The sequence below is a fragment of the Hemibagrus wyckioides genome, linkage group LG02, assembly GCF_019097595.1.
Source record: "Hemibagrus wyckioides isolate EC202008001 linkage group LG02, SWU_Hwy_1.0, whole genome shotgun sequence".
Lineage (NCBI taxonomy): Eukaryota > Metazoa > Chordata > Actinopteri > Siluriformes > Bagridae > Hemibagrus > Hemibagrus wyckioides.
In genome coordinates, this window is record NC_080711.1 from 16913911 (window position 1) to 16933797 (window position 19887).

The following is a 19887-nucleotide window of genomic DNA, read 5'->3' on the forward strand; positions in this document are numbered from 1 at the left end:
TGGGGCAGTGGCAGCTCAAGTGGTTAAGGCTGTGTTGTTGCTCAGAGGGTTGAGATTCAAGCCCCAGCACTGCCAAGCTACCAATGGTGGGCAACTGAGCAAGGCCATTAACGCTCTAAATTCCAAGGGCGCTGCATCATAGCTGCCCCTGTGCTCTGACCCCAACTTCCTCAGCTGGGATATGAAAAGAATTCCACTGTGCTGTAATGTATGTGTGGTGATAATAAAGATGTCGTCTTCTAGTGTATCCTGTAAATTACTCTAGTTGAAATACACATTAGTGCAATGTCACCAGTGGTACTGCTATATACCTATTTGCTACTGACCATTTTATTTTTATTCTTACCTATTTACCATGTGGACAAATGACCATCACACCCATATGTTGGTCTTCCCCAAACTATTGCCACAAATTTAGAAGCACACAATTGTGCAGAATGTTGTTGTATGCTGTAGCATTACAATTTACCTTCACTGGAATGAATGGGCCCAAACCTGTTCTAGCATAACAATGCCTCTTGCACAAAGTATATAAACCTGAGTGGCCTGCAAAGAGTCCTGATCTCTTTTACATATCACTTTTGCCTTATGGCAAGGTGCTTTATCATGCTGGAAAAGGCATTGTACATCATCAAACTGTTCTTGGATGGTTGTGAGAAGTTGATCTCAGAGGATGTTTTTGTACCATTCTTTATTCATGGCTGTGTTCTTAGGCAAAATTGTGAGTGAGCCCTTGCCTGAGATGCAACCCCACACATGAATGGTCTCAGGATGCTTTACTGTTGGCATGACACAAGACTGAGCTCACCTTTTCTTCTCCAGACAAGCTTTTTTCCGGATGCCCCGAACAATTACCCCAGTCCTCAGCAGTCCAATCCCTGTACCTTTTGCAGAATATCAGTCTGTCCTTGATGTCTTTCCTAGAGAGAAGTTGCTTCTTTGCTGCCCTTCTTGACACCAGCCCATCCTCCAAAAGTCTTCGCCTCACTGTCTTCGACTCACCTGATGTCACCTGGTCCTTTTATGGCAGGGCTGAAATGCAGTAGAAATGTGTTTTTTTGGGGATTAAGTTCATTGTCATGGCAAAGAGGGACTTTGCAATTAATTGCAATTCATCTAATCACTCTTCATAATGTTCTGGAGTATATGCAAATTGCCATCATAAAAATTGAGCCAGCAGACTTTGTGAAAATTAATATTTGTGTCTTTCTCAAAACTTTTGGCCACAGCTATACAGAATGCAACAAGGCTTCATGTTCTAGGAAACTGGCAGAGAATGCTTGTTACTAACTGGTAACATCAAACAAATCCAAATTGTAAAGTAGAGATCAAGGTCAAAAGGCAGCCTTTGACTGGGAATGATAACCCAGCATGAGGCTGATAGCCACTCATAGCTTTTCCATAAAGCTCTTCCAGATGTGGGATGTGAATTGTGTGCCTTGGTCACTATCTCTTCTTGTAAGCCAAAGTATCTGAATACGTGGATAAACAAGAGCTGTTTCAAAGGCTATGTGTAATTTTGATAGTGGTATTAGGTGGAGGGATTTGGAGGGAATTGATAGAAAGTTACCATCATCACTGTTTTTCCATGGGATGCTTAGGAGATGAAGTCAAAAGCTACTTGAGACCATGGGCAATGCAATGTTGATATGGTCACTAGTTTACCTATGTTTAGCATACACAGGACATTGTATTGTATAAATTCAACATGTTTTATTTATACTAAGAAGACATGTAGCCACAAAAATAACTCGATTCCACTAACTGTTATTTTCAGACACCCAGGGCTGAATTCTGAAGTCCTCTGTGGATTTGCAGATTTCTTTTTAAACGTAGTTGTTTCTATAGACAAAGCATAAATTGCTAAAAAAATAAATGTACTAATCGTTTTAATATTCATTAGAAGAATGCATTAGAAGACCCTCTGAGAACAGCAGTTGTGTCAAAGTTTTGCTACACTCTAGATAATGTAGCTCTGCTTACAAGAAAAATGATTAGAGAAAAAAATAGCATCATGGTGTAATGATTACACATGCACCTTTAAGCAGACCAATAAAATATTAGAACAAAAAAGGCATCAAAATAAATAGAAAGTAAAAAAAAACAACTAAAAAGAAAATCTCTTAGTGCTGCTCTCCAGCCTAACTGAAGATAACAAAATAATCCTAGATTTTTTATTAATATTGTAGCGAAATTAACTAGGTGTAAAACTACTGTAGAAAAATGCACACCATCAGTATGCAGCAGTAATGACTTCATGAATGATTACAACTGCAAATCAGAATAGCATTTGGGAATGTGAATGTTTCACACCCATTCACCCATATATACATATATACACTACTCACAAAAAGTTAAGGATATTCGGCTTTCGGGTGAAATTTCAGGATGCACCTAAAATGCACTATAACCTTTCCAGGTGAACTTAATTTGACCTTCTCTACACTTTTGAATGCACATGTCCAACTGTTCAATGTTTCAGTACTTTTTACAAGGTGCTTAACGGCAAAATTCACAACTGGTGTTTGATCCATGAATCGACCAATAAATTTTCTGGTTCAATTAGAATTGGTATTTAAACAGTCCTCTTCATCATGCTGTTCACATTTTGACATCATGAGACCAAGACCACACCTAACAATTGATCAACAGTACCTCGCCATTGCGAGGCTTCAAACAGGATGTTCTCAGAGGGAAGTGGCCACTGAGCTTAGAGTGTCACAAAGTGTCATCAGCAGTTTGCGACAGAGATACAGAGAGACTGGAAGAGTCACAGAAAGGCATAGAAGTGGACGTCCTTTGGCCACATCCCACGTTGACGACCGCTTCATTGTGATCAGTGCCCTGTGGAACCGGATGATGAATGCCACTCAACTCCAGGCACATTTAAGGGAGGTGAGAGGCACCCAAGTGTCACGTCAGACCATTCAAAACAGTTTCCATCAGCGTGGTCTGCATGCTAGACAACCTGCAAGGGTACCTGACCACACCACCATGCACAGGCGCCATCGTCTTGCATAGGCCAGGAAGCATTTACGCTGGACGAGGGACCAGTGGGCCTCAGTGCTGTTCTCTGATGAAAGTCGATTCATTTTGAGCAGAAACGATGGCCGCCAACGATGTTGGAGATGTCAAGGAGAGCACTAGGCATCAGCAACTGTTGTGGTGGTGTTACAGTCTGGGCAGGTGTGTCTACTCAGTACAGAACTGCCCTATATCTTGTGAATGGTACAGTGACAAGCCAATACTACCTGAATAACATCATTAATCCAGTCATTGTGCCCCTGCATGAACAACACAGGCCTAATATCATCTTCATGGACGACAATGCTCCACCTGAGTCGCCGTGTAGAGGCTCGTAACCCTGCACCCCAGAACCTCAATGACCTGAGGGCCGCCCTTCAAGAAGAGTGGAATGCCATGCCTCAGGAGACAGTAAGTCGACTCGTGAACAGCATGAGACGTCCTTGTCAAGCTGTAATTGATGGTGAAGGGCACATGACAAATTATTGAGACATTGACATTTTTTGTTGTGGTATACCCACCACTGTTGTTGTCTTTTGTTTCAATAAATTGTTTGAGATGAGGAAATCACCATTGCATACTTCTACTTAAATGCCATATCATTATATAACATCACTGTAGGATGAACTTTTTACATTTTCCATAAATTTCACCTGATATATATATATATATATAGCAGTGGCTGGCTGCTTTACATCCTAGAAAGCCTTCATGTCTGTGTCAAGAATCTTGCGTTTAGTTATGTTGTTATAGCTAGTATTGTCAGAGTCCCTGCTTGGACTCTGCACACACTGAACATTGTTTTTAACGATGACATGTTAACACTGCATATGTCTAACATAAGCATGTCTCTCTGTATGTGTGTCTCTCTCACTTTCAAGATACACATGCTACTCCTGAGGTACCAGTGCTCCTGACTGCTTCTGCTCACCATGGCTCACCTGCCTGATCCCTTCTGATGCCCTACTTCTGGGTGGTTCTCATCATTTGGAGATTGCTCATTAGTGGTGAGAATAGCCCCACGTGGATTACCTAGAGATACATGGAACTGCTGTGGATAATACTACTTGTAGACCATGGAGATGGCTTTGGACTGCTGTTGCCACAGAGGTCTCTGTCATTGAACATTTGATGAAATGTATGTAAGATCTATACTGAATTTGGAAATTATGCTGGTGCTAATATTCATAAATTGCTTAAAAGCTCTGGAATACAAAATTGTATTTGACTATATAGTGTACAGTTACAGAAAGGAAATTATTACACACTATCGCACTATCTGGTGTCACAGAGGATGAGAATGGGTTCTCTTTTGAGTGTGGCTCCTCTCATGGTTTCTTCCTCATATCATCTCAGTCAGGTTTTTCTTGCCACCATTACTGCTGGCTTGCTTGTTAGGGATAAATCTAAATTTAAAATTTATAATTTTTTCTGATTTTTTTTTCCTGTAAAGCTGCTTCGCAAGAAAAAAACATTGAATCATGCTCTTGACATGCATCTACATGAATTTCTGCATTGTGTTGCTGCCATATGAGCAGATGTTATAGTTCATATCCATTTTACCTATTTTCTGTGGCCACAAAGTCTTCCCCTGTCTGATCAATCTCACAAATACTCCATCCAGGGGACTCGAGGCACAATATGGCACAATCACGCACACTCACAAACCATTCTCACACTATGGACAATTTAGAGATACCAATCAGCCTACAGTGCATGTATTTGGACTGGGGAAACCCCTGAAGTGCAGGAAGAGCATGCAAATTATAAACACAAGGAAATCTAGTGAAAAGCAATTTAAATGTAAAATTTTAGGAGGATAGTAAAATGTCTGGCTATACTGTACATTGACATATATCATTTGCTTTGACATGGTTTTTGATGTTCATTAAATGTAAGTTGCTTTAAGTAGTACAGTAAAGGAGTACTACAGGAGTGGAACCTAACATAAAAACTGAATATAATAACAACAAAAGAATTATACAACACAGAAAATTAAAGAATTATATTTATTAAATGTGCATATGAACTGACTACCATCTCAAAGCATTGGAATTGTTTTTGCTATACACTGATCAAAAAATAAATATGAGATGATAAAACAGAACTTCAATGTTTACTTCCTGATATTTACATGATATTTAGATGAGTTAAATAACTTTGAACCTGGCACCTTTTGTATGAACCCCCTATTATTAAAGTGATCAAAAATATTGGCACATTTTATTTGTATACTGCTTTTAACAATGGACAATGTCACAAAGCTCCTTTAAAGAAATATAAATGATCAATTTTGAAATGTATGTCTAATGATCAAGCAAAATGCCAAAGCTATGGTTTCTAAGTGAAACTATCTACAGTAATCCCATGTATCTCCAGCCTGTCCGTGTGGGGCCATCATTAGCACTAGTGAGCAGCCTCCAAGTGATGAGACTCAAACTAGAAGCAGATCATAAGAATGGATCAGGCAGGTACAGAAAACAGGGGTCAGGAACACTGGTATCTCAGGATCAGCAATGTGGGGTGACTGAGTGCAAGCAGGGAGTCCACCAAGACTATCTATGACAGTATAACTAAAAGGATGAGCCAGACGGTCACACAGACATGAAGGCTTCCTGGGACCACTCCACTGTCAACAAATCTAAGTGAAGGCATGGGGGGGTGGTCCACCAAAACACTCTATATGCCTATGAACTCCTCATGAACATCTGGATGACAGATGTTTCTTGTTACATGTACAGGCAGCATTTGTTCTTAAAAAATAAAAAAGACAAATAAGCTTGAAAAGTGAGTGAACAGCAAGCCATACTGATGTAGGGAAAACTGATAAAAGCCATTGCATAAGCATTGAGCATAGCCAATAACACAACAATGTCCATGAAAAAAAAATATCTGGCGTACTAGACTGGTCAGTCAATAAAAACAGCAGCTGAAGACAGTAACTGTGAGAACTGTGAAAAAAAACCCAAAACTAACTCAGTAACATCACCAAAAACATCTGCAAGGCAGGGGTGAAAATATTGCAATTTACTGATTGAAGAAGGCTTCAATTAAAAATATAGAGGACATACCATAAGATGCAATGCACTCATAGTAAGTACAAGATGAAAAGCCAGACTGGACTTTGGAACCAAGATTAACCTCTACCCAACTGATGGAAAGGCTGAATTGTAGAGAAAGAAATCCAATCCCATGATCCAAGACATACAAGCTTCTTGGTCAAGCAGATTGAAGTAGTATCATGGCTTGACCTTAGATGGCTGCAACAGGAAAGGACTCATTAATCTTTATTTATGATGTTGCTCATGATGTAACTGATGATTTATCTCATTCTGTCTGCCAATATACAGAAAAATGCATCTGACCGAACTGGGTGGAACTTTATTATGCAAGACAATGACCCAAAATGCACTACCAACACAACAAATAAGCATGCATTTTACATCCTGAAGAGGACACTGAAGGAACAAAATAAACAACTGAAATAATAGAATTTAAATAAGAAAAAAAACAAAAAGAAAAGATCACAAAACTGCAATTTAGTCACTAGCTTCCCAGCTTGATAACTGGTTTCTTTATTTAAAACTATCTGGGATATATTAGGCAGCAAGTGAACATTTCATATATATATATATATATAAATATATATATATATATATATATATATATATATAAGCTTAGCAGGTAGCATTTTAAAATGTAGTTAAATATCACTGTATGCTTTAAGTCAGCACATAATGTCACTCGCCATGCATTTTCAACCCTTTCCAGATGAACATTGCGTTAGGACAATCCACCAGTGGCAATAACGCTTGCTAGTATTTTACCCCCAAACACTACGGACACATGAACATACTTCCGGGTTCTCCTCGCCCGCTCCCATTTTGTTCCTTCGGAGCGTGTGCAGTTTACTAAAGTTGCCTCTACACGTCGGGAGTGGCAGGGGATTCAGGAGTCTCTATGTTCCTCCTCTTCCTTTTCTTCACACAACCAAAATGGTGTACGAATTCAACACGAGGGCGCGTGTGTGAGTGTGTACGCGCCTCCTCCCCTCCCTCGCGCTTGTTACTGTTTTTGTTCAGCCCTGCCAAGTCGTCAGCTGAGCTCTCTGTTCACTTCACTACTGTACAGCAATGTACGCACGCTCGTGACAGTGAAATATATTCATTTAAAACGCGTTTTTCTTTTATTTTAATTTGGAACACAACACAAATATAAATATCTTTTCGCATTTAACACAACTAATATGACATAAAGATTGATTTTCTGTATGGTAAAATAGAACTGCCATTTGTGAGTAGCTGAAATGTGAAGCTGCATGGTAGCTGAATAATGACTTGTTTACACGGGCTATTTTGCCTCGCGGAACACGGCGTTTTTTGTAGTGCTGCCTGATTCCTACCAGCTGTTTCCCGCCTTGAAAGACACCCGATCAGCTGCAAATACACACACATACACGTACATGCAGAAGGAGGGAGGGAGACAGGGGGAGGGAGGTTGAGAAAGAGAAAGAGCGCCACACACTACGAGGGAACCCCATCAGCTGGAAGTAGAGTATCATTACAACTCTTCAGGCTCATCAGACGTTGCGTTCGTATGCAAACAACGGCGAATTCAGTCGCATAGTCCGAATTGTTCTTATTAAATGCGCAGTTGCTCGCGAATACAACGCAGAAAAGAGCGACGATTCATAATAAGCGAAGTGTTGGGAAGAAACGCGGACTCAAAGCTGGAGAGGAAAGCATGGAGTATTTCATGGTACCAGCTCAGAAGGTGCCCTCCTTGCAACATTTTAGGAAAACGGAAAAAGAAGTCATAGGGGGCTTGTGTAGGTATGTATGCACACATTTTCTAACTTCACATCCCGGGATGATCGAGTAAGCAAGATTTCTTCTTTTATCGCCCGCCAAGCAGCAGAAGTAATAGGGCAACATGCTTGATCTGATTGGTATGTTATTGTGTGCACGGGCGAATCTCTTGGAGTAAGAAGGGAAATACCTCACATAAAACCCAATTTCTAATGTCGATTCGGTATTAGGGTAACAGTTTTAAACTTGTGCTCTATCGCGCTGATGTTACTTTGCAAATAATACTGGTAAATCCACACATTTTGTGTCTAACAAACACAAACCACGTGGTTCCATGCACACCACGCCGCTGCTCTGCTGCAAGGCGATTCCAAATCAATGGACTTATTTTGAACGGGTCTAATCGTTTCATGTTATTTTCTACATTAGTATGTTTTAAGATGATGATTCGGTGCGTAATTCGTATTTTTTGAAAGTTGAGGCCGAGCAGCGCGGCACTGCACGCGGTGTTTGTTAGGTTGCGAGAGCGGGCTAAAGTTATTGTGGGCAGTGCGGCCATGCTTGTGGCTTGTGCTACAGCGAGGATTTGCCGTCGTCTAACTCTGGGCTCTTCAAGCGTAAAAATTAAATGTATCACGCATACTCAGTGACTGTAATTCCATAAACTAGAATGTGTTTGTGCTTCTTAAAGCGGCAACAATTTGGCGGGAGAGTGCGCTTTCTGTGTTTAGACTGCGCCTTTATTCCCGTAGCTCTGCCATGCTGCCGCATGGACAAGCGGAGAGGAAGCTGTGTAGAGAAGCTTTGTTGTAATGGCGGAGGGCTGGGATTTGTAGGTTTCAACATGATTTCAAGAGGGTTCAAACGTATACCGAGCAGATTCTATACTCCATACCTCTAGATTGTGAAAGCAGTCAAGCTTGTGAGAAGCACATTCATAAATTAATAAGGGCTTCTTTTATAAGGGGGTGTGTATGTTGAGCAAGGCCCGTCAATGCGTCTGCAGCCTGATCTTAAGGGGGAGGCGGGGCGGGCTCGGGGGGGGGGGGGGTAGCGACGAGCTTTCTGGGAAATGTAGTGCACTGCTTCTCATTCTGCTTCAAACACGCAGCTCGTTTATATGTGGCTGGAATTGCCAAAACTGCAAGAAAGTATTTGAACGTCAGTAACATTCTGATGGGAACTGTCATTGATTTTATCATGACTCTTCATAGTCTGATGGACTGTTTTGTTTTTATGATTGTAATGTTTCTAATTTGAAGTACTTTTTTCACAATTTCAAGTGTTTCAGTTATTACATAATGTGCATTCCTCACAGACATGATGATGATGATTATTGCAGTGCCCTATAAGGACTAAAACTGTTCTTTGACCAATGTCCACCAGAATGTTTACCTTACTGTCTATAGTGTCCTTGTACTTCAAATAATATATTATAAAAACATTATAGTTAAAAAGAATTGTTGATTTAGTAAAATGAATGTTTGAGTGTATAAAGTGTGTATAAAGTTACTATACATTGATGATGATGATGATGATGATGATAATAATAATACATTTATTTAGTTATGGCTGCACAATTCACAAATAAATCATGTCAGTTTGAAAGTCTCTGCTTCCTTACTGGTTTGGCTATTATTGACTGTGAGATTAGTGAGCCTAGGTAAAGATTGTCAAGTGACTAGCATTATACATCTGTGCTTGTTAAATCTGTTGCATGCAATAATCATTCATCTTTAATCTTCACTTTATTCTGGTCAGGGATGCAGTGAGTCCAGGGTCTTTCCCAATAATGAGTGTGAGGCAGAAATACACACAGGATGTGACATCAGTCTATCATAGGGCACCATGCACACACACACACACTGTCACACAGGCACAATTTAGTCTAGCCGATCTGGTGGCTGGCATGTATTTTAGAATTGTACAATGAATTTATTTTTCTTTTTGAAATTGGGCATTAATACTTTTTTTTTTTCAGAACTTGACAGAATAATTTGATCAATAATCAGTACTGTTGCCATCTTACAACTTCTCACTCAATCCTGAGCTCAGGTTATTGTCAGGGCTTATTTGTCTGTGCACATTCTCCCTGTATGTTTGGTATGTATGCTCCCTGTATGCTCCCAAAAACTTGGCAACAGGTGGATTGTCTAAGCTAAATTGCACATGGGTATTAATGTGTGCGCATTCCTGCTACACGTGTTCTCGAGGCTCTGTTTTGCTGCAACCTTGATTTAAATAAAGTAGTTACTGAAAATGAGCCTGACTGACAATCTCATCATCATCATCATCATTATTGTAATAATCAAATTAGCCCTTGTTGTGCAGCCTTACATTTGGTCATCATTGATTTAATTGTTTTTGGAATCATCACAAAAACAGACGCGGTTTTAGGACATAGTCGTACTATACACAGTATTCTCATAGTGGATTTTGGCTTAGTGTACAACAGGCTCATGGCTTCAAATGAAGTCCTTGGATAATCTTATCATTTGGGCAGTTGGTGGATTTTGTGCTGCTTAGGATATAAGGAAGTATAGACAAAGCCTGTCCATTATCTGTGTTGGTAAGTGTGGGTTTTTGAGAAACCTCAAAAGATACAAAGGAGATATGGAAAATCAATTAAGGACTTGATTTTACTCCTTCAGTTCTATGTTACTAAGCAAGATAATCTGTGACAACTTTCTCCTTGTATCTTATATAATTAATTACTAATTAGTGTTATTAGGACTCCATTGATCACTTGTACCTTTTGCCCTTGTTAAGTGAATCTTGATTAACCCATTTTAGGTGATTTAAATGTACTTGTTTACATGTGGTTAACTTAGTGGTGTCATTTATAAACAGACCCACAGGTGGCAAAATTTTAGGAAAATGTTTTGTTTATGGGGGAATTTTATAAATCAGTCACCAGAAATGTTAGGAAATACTTTTGTCTGTTTTTAAGGTTATTATGCATGTAATCATTCGTGTAGCATATTTAAACATAATATTTAGTGTTATTATGAAAATGTAACCTGATTTATGAGATGTTATTCATCCATGGTTTTGTAATTGTGACTTGATGAACTATTATGATGTTCCCTCCAGTTTAGCAAACATCCCGCTAACACCGGAGACGGCACGGGACCAAGAACGACGCATTCGCAGGGAGATTGCTAACAGCAATGAGCGCAGGCGCATGCAGAGCATCAATGCTGGTTTCCAGTCCCTCAAAACACTCATCCCACATAGCGATGGAGAGAAGTTGAGCAAAGTAAGTCACTTTCAGTAAAACCGTGTGTACAATAAAAGTGGAGGAGTCCAGATGTTACCTTTATTTAGTTTAATGAAATGAATGCCAATATGTTTAATAAAAGTTTGTGTAGAGTGGCTTTGGATAATTGTTAAATATTGGATTGTACTATGATTTTAATCATGATCCAATAAATTAAGACTAAAAAAACAATATAGTACATTAATCAAATAGACGTTGTAATTGTTTGAAAATTGGCCAGGAATTTGGCTAATTTTATATGCCAGATTTTCAAAACATTGCAATGTTTATTTACAAAATGTATAAAATTTCACATTTTAGCATTTTATAGTTAGATTTAATGTTGTGGGACATCTGAGACAAGTTAGTAACTGTTCTCACTTATGTTATAGTCATAATGAACAGACATTCCTTCAACACCTGTACTGTTTTATTTTTCCCTCTGGTTCACTCTCTCGATTGGATGAAATATATTCCCCTGTGCTGATAAGTGTTTACACCCAAGATACCTTCTATAAATGTTAAACAAATGTCTCCTAACAAAGAACATGACCACATTAATGATTATATGCTTTAGTTTGTTGAATGGCATGTTTTTGAAGTCAGTTTATTTTTTGTCTTAGATTGTGTGGGGTGTTTGTTATACAAGTCTTTATGTATAACTGCTACTACAGAAACAACTATGCATTGAGAAGCATATATACACACAGTCCCAAACAAAAATATTGGAATTGCAAAGCTTTTGCTTTACACTGAAGACACTAACTTGGAGCATGACACCTTTGGTGATAGACCACCAAGTTTTTTAGGTGAGCAAACATATTTGAAAAGAACTTAACTCTTAACACCACTAAAATGGGGTCTAGTCAGTTTGGTTGGGTTGGTGATTGATTTGTTAAGTCTAAAAATTTCCACTTCTTTCCCCAGTCCTTTGTTGCGTTGGCAGTGTATCCGAATCAGATTGTATGCACTTCTCTGAAAATTGGCACACAGATTGTAGCAGAAATGTAATTCATGATAAGTGCTTTACTCATCTATCTTGTATCATGTCTGTTTCTGCCCCTGAAGTTTTCTTTGAAAGGTGGATTATGATTTCTTCATCAAAGCCCTGTCAAGGTTGTTGCAGATGTCACTGACTATTGTTTTTTAGGGCTTCATAGCTTTTTCAGTGTTTGCCATCACCTGCTACTGTTTTCCTTGGGTGGTTTAATTCTTTTCTTCCAAGTTGTTGTATAGGCTATGTTCAAATCTTGTCCAGTGGGTCTGATGGATGCTCTTGGTTTAGCTCGGAAATGGGTGAAGGCTCAAAAATCCAAGGCTCAATACAAGAGTAGACATCCAGAGCTATACCTGGGCAAAGGCAAAATGTCAGAACATGGCAACGTCCTGAAGAAACACGCTTGCTTTTATGTCATGTGAAAGGCTTGGTGCATGCACATTACTTACCTGAGGAAGAGATGGTGCCAGGATGCACTATAGGAGGAAGGCAAGCCAGCAGAGGCAAAGTGATGCTCTGGGCAATGTTCTGTTAGGAAACCTTGGGTCCTGGTATTTATGTGGCTGTTACTTGGACACACACCACTCACCTATACATTGTTGGAGACTATGTATGCCCCTTCATGGCAAGAGCATACACAATGCAGACTGGTCAAAATGTTTGGCCTCCACATTTACCAAATCTCAATCGGATTGAGCATCTCTGGGATGTGCTGTATTTATTCTATAGATATATATTTATGTAAATATGTTGCTATCATGCTTTTTATGTAAAGGAAAAAAAGGGTTGTAAGGATTAAATTACACTGATTAAAAACAAAACAAAAAAATATGTCAGGAATTGTCTTAAGAGGAGCAATTATAATTGTCCTGTAACATGAGACATCGTCCCCTCTGTGCTAGTTGAACGAATATTTACTGCATTTGTGTTTATCCTATACTTTTATTTTTTATGGAAACTGCTATTTTTTTGTTACTATCCATAAAAGAGAATATACCTTTCAGTGTTCATATTAGCATTAGTCAGTTGGATAATGCTATCAAATATGCCAGTGTTAGAGGTGGTGTTATTTGATCCTTCATTTTTCCTGCTTCCCAGGCTGCCATCTTACAGCAGACTGCCGAATACATCTTCTCTTTGGAGCAGGAAAAGACACGGCTACTGCAGCAAAACACACAGCTTAAGCGATTCATCCAGGTGAGAACTGGCAGCCTGTTTTTAGAAATCAAGAAATCAATCTTGAGAGATGTCCCTGTGGACTGTGTTTATAATAGACGTGGTGGGTGTTTTACATTGCAGTTTAATAGAAACACCTGCACACATGCACATGTATGCAGTTATCCAAACAGCCAATCATAAGCTGCAAGCTGGAAGCATGCTGAAAAAACATGCAGGTACAGGTCAGGTTCTTCCATTAATGTTCATATCAAGAATCAGAATGGGGAGAAAGTGTTCTGCTCTGGGGACTGCTCTCTGAATATTTAAGAAACTGTTAATCTCCAGGGATTTTCAGTCTTTAGAATTTACATTGAATGCTGTGGAAAACGAAAAAAACATCCTGTGTGCAGAGGGTCTTCAGGCTAAGACACCTTGCTGAGAGAGATCAGGGGAGAATGACCAATCTATAGTAACAGTAAAACACACTTTTTAATGTGGTGTGTACAAATGCATCTCAGCATGCACAATGCATCAGACCTTGAGTTGGATGTGCTACAACAGCAAAAGACCAGATAAAGTTCCATTTCTGTCAGCTAAGATCAAGAATCTGAGGCTATTGTGGGTTATGATTTGTATTAATGGACTCAAAGTGTGCCAAGAAAGCATTCCCCACACCATTACACTGACATTTACCAGCCTGGACTGTTGACACAAGGCATGTTGGGTCCATGGATACATGCTGATGGTGCCATATTCTGACCCAATCATCTTTATGCCACAGTAGAAATTGAGATTCATCAGACCTAGCTATAATTTTTCTGTCATCAACTGTCCTGTCTTGGTGAGCCTGTGCCCAGTGCAGCCTCAGCTTTCTGTTCTTGGCTGACAGAAGAGAGACCAATAATGTGCTCTGTTGTCATAGCCCATTCGCATCACAGTTCATCATGTGCACCCTTTCTGCTCACGACAATTGTAACAGAGCATTTACCCAAATTTCTGTAGCCTTTCTGAACGCTTAAAGCAGTCTAGCCATTCTACTTTAACCTCACTCAACAGCAAGGTGATTCTGTCTGCAGAACTGCTTGTTATTGGGTGTATTGTCTTTATTGCACCATAAAATCTAGAGACCTAATAATTGGTTCTGTATCTGGAACATTAGTAGCATTGACTGTCTTTAACTGATTTATAACCTTACCCCATTCTCCATGCACAGGAGTTCAGTGGCTCATCCCCCAAGAGAAGGCGTGCAGAGGAGAAGGATGAAGGAATAGGCTCTCCAGATATTATGGAGGAGGAGAAGGTGGAGGACCTGCGGCGAGAAATGATTGAGCTCCGGCAACAGCTGGAAAAAGAACGCTCAGTGCGCATGATGCTGGAGGAACAGGTGAGGGTTGTCTTGGTAATATGCAGGCTGACACAGTGTATATCAGTAATACAAAAACTCCAAATTTCTACACAAACTGAGAAAAACTAAAAGAACGATCAGTTTATAATGGTTCAATGGTATTTAATAGTATTTTTGGCAGAATGTAAAGTCAAAAGAAAATCCAAGTGCTTTTTCACCAGTTAAAACAGTGCTGTCTAGTAAAGTTACTAATCAGAGGCTAGAACTAGTTGTAAGCTGACTGAGCAACAGTGATTGTTTCAAATCCCATGCCAGTGAAGATAAGAGGTATTCTCTGGGATTGTAACAACTGTTGGGTATGAGAAGTGTGCTCTTAAAGCAACCAAAAAGCGACACTTAAAATGAGAGAAATTTTGGTAGACTTCCAAAACTCTACTATATAAGATTGCTCTGCTGTGCTGTCTAATAGAAAAGTGTTTGTAGTTTGTCAGTGTTCACAATGGCAAGAATCTGTGATCATTGTTTGAACACATTGTTCACAGCAACTTCAACTCCATTTAGCACACTTGTGGCCTGGCAAGAAAAGTAACTAAATTCAACACTTGTGCTTGGATCATGGGTCACTAGGTAATGAATGTAATGAGACAGCTTAGGATTACTGATTTGTTACTGTGACATACTACATTGTACAGTCTGGTTGAAAATACCTTTAGCTGCACTGTACTGCTTAGTTTGTATTAGTATCATGTTTTTTGCCGGTTCTAAATTTTGCTTGGTTCTTTAACAAATTGCTCTGCTGGCCCTGTGTTTGTATAACAGATTCGCTCTCTGGATGCCCACCTATACCCTGAGAAACTGAAGGTGATCGCCCAGCAGGTGCAGGAGCAGCATGTGCAGACGCAGACTTTGCTTCGCCTGCAACAGCAGGAACAGCTGGAAAGAGAGAGCAATCCTGCTCGCAGTACACAGGTCAGACATTTACATGTATATTCTTATACACTTTTTCATCTCTCTTACTCTTATGCACATGTCTCTTTTACTATTTTTTTTAATATGCTGCATGTTTTGGAACTACCACATATTTTATCCACCAGAGGGCAGTAGAATAGTTTCAGATCATTCTGTAATGTTGGATTGTAATGTTTAAGTCTTGTGTGCTTTTGAAATTTTTGCATGCATGTCTATATACAATACTGTGCAAATGTTTTATGCCAGTGGGAAAAATGCTGTAAAGAATGCTTTCCAAAATGGAAGTGTTAATAGTTTAATTTCATCAATTAAAATAAACAGAAGAGAAATCCAAATCAAATCATTATTTGCCTGCAAAACAGCATTAGTTCTTCTAGGTACACTTGCATACAGTTTTTGAAGGAACTCTGCAAGTAGGCTGTACCAAACATCAGAACTGACCACAGATCTTCTGCAGATGTAGGCTGCCTCAAATCCTTCTGTCTCTTCATGTAATCCCAATCAGACTCAATGTTGAGATCAGGGAGCCTCTGTGGAGGCCAAATCATCATTTCCAGGACTCCTTGTTCTTCTCTGTGCTAAAGATAATGACATTGGCTATATGTTTGGGGTTGTTGTCTTGCTGCAGAATAAATTTGAGGCCAATCAGATGCCTCCCTGATGGTATTACATGACTGATAAGTATCTACCAGCATTGGGAACACTATTAATCCTGACCAAATCTCCAACTCCATTTGCAGAAATGCAGCACCACACTTGCAAAGAACCTCCACCATGCTTCACTGTTGCCTGCAGACAATCATTATTGAACCACTTTCCAGCCCTTCAGTAAACAACCTGCCTCCTGCTACAGCCAAATATTTCAAATTTTGACTCCAGTCCAGAGCACCTTCTGCCATTTTTCTGCACCCCAGATCCTATATTTTCATGTATAGTCGCTTAGCCTAGTTTCATCTGAAGTATGGCTCTTTTTTTTTGGCTATATTGTGTTGGTCCCCGTTTTGTTGCCAAAACATCCCTGACCTGATGAGACATGGACTCCACTAGATCTCTGAAGGTGTGCTGTGGTATCTGGCACCAAGATGTTAGCAGCAGATCCTTCAAGTCCTGTAAGTTGCGAGGTGGGGCCTCCATGGATCGGACTTGTCTTTCCAGCACATCCCACAGATGTTGGATTGGATTAAGATCTGGGGAATTTGGAGGCCAAGTTAACACCTCAAACTCGTCGTTGTGCTCATCAAACCATTCCTGAAGCATTTTTGCCTTGTGGCACGGTGCATTATTCTGCTGAAAGAGCCCACAGCCGTTAGGGAATACTGTTTCCATGAAAGGGTGTACATGGTCTGCAGCAATGCTTAGATAGGTGGTACGTGTCAAAGTAACATCCACATGCATGGCAGAACCCAAGGTTTCCCAGCAGAACATTGCCCAAAGTATGACACTGCCTCCGCCACCGGCCTTTTTCCCATAGTGCATCCTAGTGCCATGTTTTCCCCAAGTAAGCGACTTGCACGTACCAGGCCATCCACGTGATTCATCAGACAAGGCCACCTTCTTCCATTGCTCTGTCCAGTTCTGATGCTCACGTGCCCATTGTTGGCACTTTTGGTGGTGCACAGGCTCTGATCCAGTCGTCTAGCCATCAGAATTTGTCCTTTGTCAAACTCGCTCAAGTCCTTATACTTTCCCATTTTTCCTGCTTCTAACACATCTACTTTGAGGACATAATGTTTACTTGCTGCCTAATATATCGCACCCACTAACAGGTGCCATGATGAGGAGACGGTGGTGTTCACTTAACCTGTCGGTGCTCTTAATGTTATGCCTGATTGGTGTATTTTTTTTTTAAAGCATTCTTGTTACAGCATTTCCTCACACCTGCCTAAAACCTTTGCACTGTACTGCATTTCCTTGTTACAGCAGCCAGAAAAGTCACAGTGAATAAATGAGCAGTATGTAAATAGCAACCAAATAAGAATAGAAAAATGAAGTCTACAGATCACACCACCTAGTCCAAAATAAATATTTTGCATCCTTGAGATGTATTACACACTTGCCATTAATAATTGCTCATTAAGCTCAGCAGATTGGATTTTAGGATTTAGTCTACAAGATCTTCATTGTCATGTTTTTCCTCAGTATTATTTAAATATTTTGCATTGCACACATTTTCTGTATTCTAGGACATTGTGTTTTTGCTTAGCAGTAGCACTTTCCTATCTATGTATGTGGTTTTTCTTCACTCCTAGGTATATTCTCCAGCCACACCATCTGCCCCCACCCATCACACCACTGTTATTGTTCCTGCCCCAACGTTGCCACCTCCTCCCCATCATGTCACAGTGGTAACGATGGGCCCTGCATCTGTAATTAACACAGCCTCAACATCACGACAGAACTTGGACACCATAGTGCAGGTAAAGGACTTTCAACACAAGGCACTATGTGAAATTTTAATGGAGAGCGATTATAGCAAGTCAACAATTCTTTGGCTGAATTTGTTCCTTCTCATATTAACATTATTAATATAGTGATTTGCTTCATTTTGATACCTTGTATTTATTCTTATATTTACTATTTGACAAAAACACCTTATTCTAAATTTTCTAAAGTATTCCATTAATCATTTTTAGATGTACATAAAACTGCTTTATAAATAACAGTTAATTAAAAATGTCTAACTCCACCTGCAGTTTTTAGTATGAACAATGTCATTTCCAGCTACAAGTTTGTTGGAGGAGTCTTTCTTTTTTCTGTAATAATATTTAAAGATTTTAGTGTCAGAGAAAATGATTACAGTTTATTATTAGTGTGTAACTAGTAGTATAGTAGATAGTAGTAATTATAGCATTATTAGTTTAGAAGGTTTGACTAACAGGGTAGGATGGTAAACTTTAATGCAGCGTTCCACAGTATTGTATAGATGTGTATAACATTTGAGTACTGAACAAGCCAAATATGAGTCTTCCTGATCTCACACACACACATCCTCTGATCCTTGCTCTGCGATGCCGCGGTTTCTTCTGTCGGCTTGAAGAACGCGCTGAAAGACGCGTTCAGACTTTCGGCTCTTCCCCGTCTTTCAGCGTGTTCTTCAACCGGACTGATGAAACCGCGCTTCTCTTAGAAACAAGCTCTTTGCGTCGCAGAACTACGGAAGCTTGCTCTGCCAAACCAAAGTGAAATCATAAAATCGATTTTTGTTTTTTCAACATCGACATAAACCATAAATTCGAATTAATCGATAATAACGATTAATTGCCCAGCTCTAAGTGCATGTACTGTAAGTAACTTTGAATTATTATTATTATTATTATTATTATTATGGCTATTATGGGAACAAAATAAAAACACTTTTTCCAAATCAGCAAAACAAGCAATGGTCGAATCAGCACCAGCACTTTATTTGGAATAGTGGTTAAGGAGCAAAATAAGACCTAATCCATTATGTAGTGCTCAATGTATTGACCATACTTTCTCCGTTTTATTATCTTGTGATCCTCAGGCTATCCAGCACATTGAGGGCACACAGGAGAAGATGGGTGTGCCTGAGGAAGAGCAGCGTCGGGCAGTCATAGTCACTCCTGGTCGCGCCTTGAATGACACCGCAGACTCAGACACTGCCTCTGACAATGAAGGTTCTGAGGACTGTTAACTGCACCAGGCAAAAAGGGTGGCCATATGGAGGGGCCTCCTACAGACTCTTTCTCGCTCCCTCTCATTATCTCTTTTTCACATAGGCATACAAACCCATAGGGTAGGAAATGGTTTAGTCAAACATTCAATGAACAAAAAAAAACCCCCACAACTAAATAGCAGACTTACTGTCTCACTCACATGCACACTTGGTCTACTCCCACTCTCATACAGTGCATTGAATAATTTTTATCAATCCAGCCCATGATGGTGCATCCACAACATCCATCTAAACATCAGTTGCCAAAAAAGCATTTTCTTTTCCATTCATATATGATGTTTTATAGACCTCAGTCAGCTGTCTCCCATGGCTTTTTGTCTGTGTTCACCCACTCTCTGCTGCTCTTCTCTGGAGTGAAGAGTTTCTTCGGCCTTTTCATCTCCAACTTATCCCTTTCTTTATTTTTCTTTGTAAATTCTCTAACTGGAGAAATCTTTACCAGCCTGTCCCTCTCATACCTTTTGACCGTTTTTTTTTTTTTTTTTTTTAATTACTCAAAACATCCCTCAGTTCTTCCTTCTGAACTAGGGAGGCTTTATAGCAACACTGTGAGCTTACCTGACTTCAGAAGCCAAATCTACAATTCCACTGGCTTTAAATTAAAAGGAAATGAAATGAGTACAGCAGCAA

At 39.7% G+C, this 19887-nt stretch overlaps 1 protein-coding gene and 1 long non-coding RNA gene across 3 annotated transcripts; one reads left to right on the forward strand and one right to left on the reverse strand.

Annotated features, from left to right (window-relative positions):
* Window positions 1–1558: 1558 nt before the first annotated feature.
* On the reverse strand, window positions 1559–7374 carry LOC131366334 (uncharacterized). Of its 2 annotated transcripts, none has more exons than XR_009206793.1 (3): window positions 6881–7373; window positions 6096–6284; window positions 1559–3475 (listed from the first exon to the last, which is right to left on the reverse strand). It is a non-coding gene; the product is annotated as an uncharacterized LOC131366334 (long non-coding RNA). The 2 variants fall into 2 exon arrangements; XR_009206795.1 differs by lacking the exon at window positions 1559–3475 and adding an exon at window positions 3487–5975 and having other exon boundaries at window positions 6881–7374.
* Window positions 7375–7532: 158 nt separating this feature from the next.
* On the forward strand, window positions 7533–19749 carry tfap4 (transcription factor AP-4 (activating enhancer binding protein 4)). The gene is made up of 7 exons (XM_058410638.1): window positions 7533–7856; window positions 10926–11091; window positions 13187–13285; window positions 14460–14630; window positions 15411–15560; window positions 17810–17977; window positions 19066–19749. The coding sequence occupies exons 1-7, from the start codon at window positions 7768–7770 to the stop codon at window positions 19213–19215; spliced, it is 993 nt and encodes a 330-aa protein (XP_058266621.1). The 5' UTR covers window positions 7533–7767; the 3' UTR covers window positions 19216–19749.
* Window positions 19750–19887: the final 138 nt, after the last annotated feature.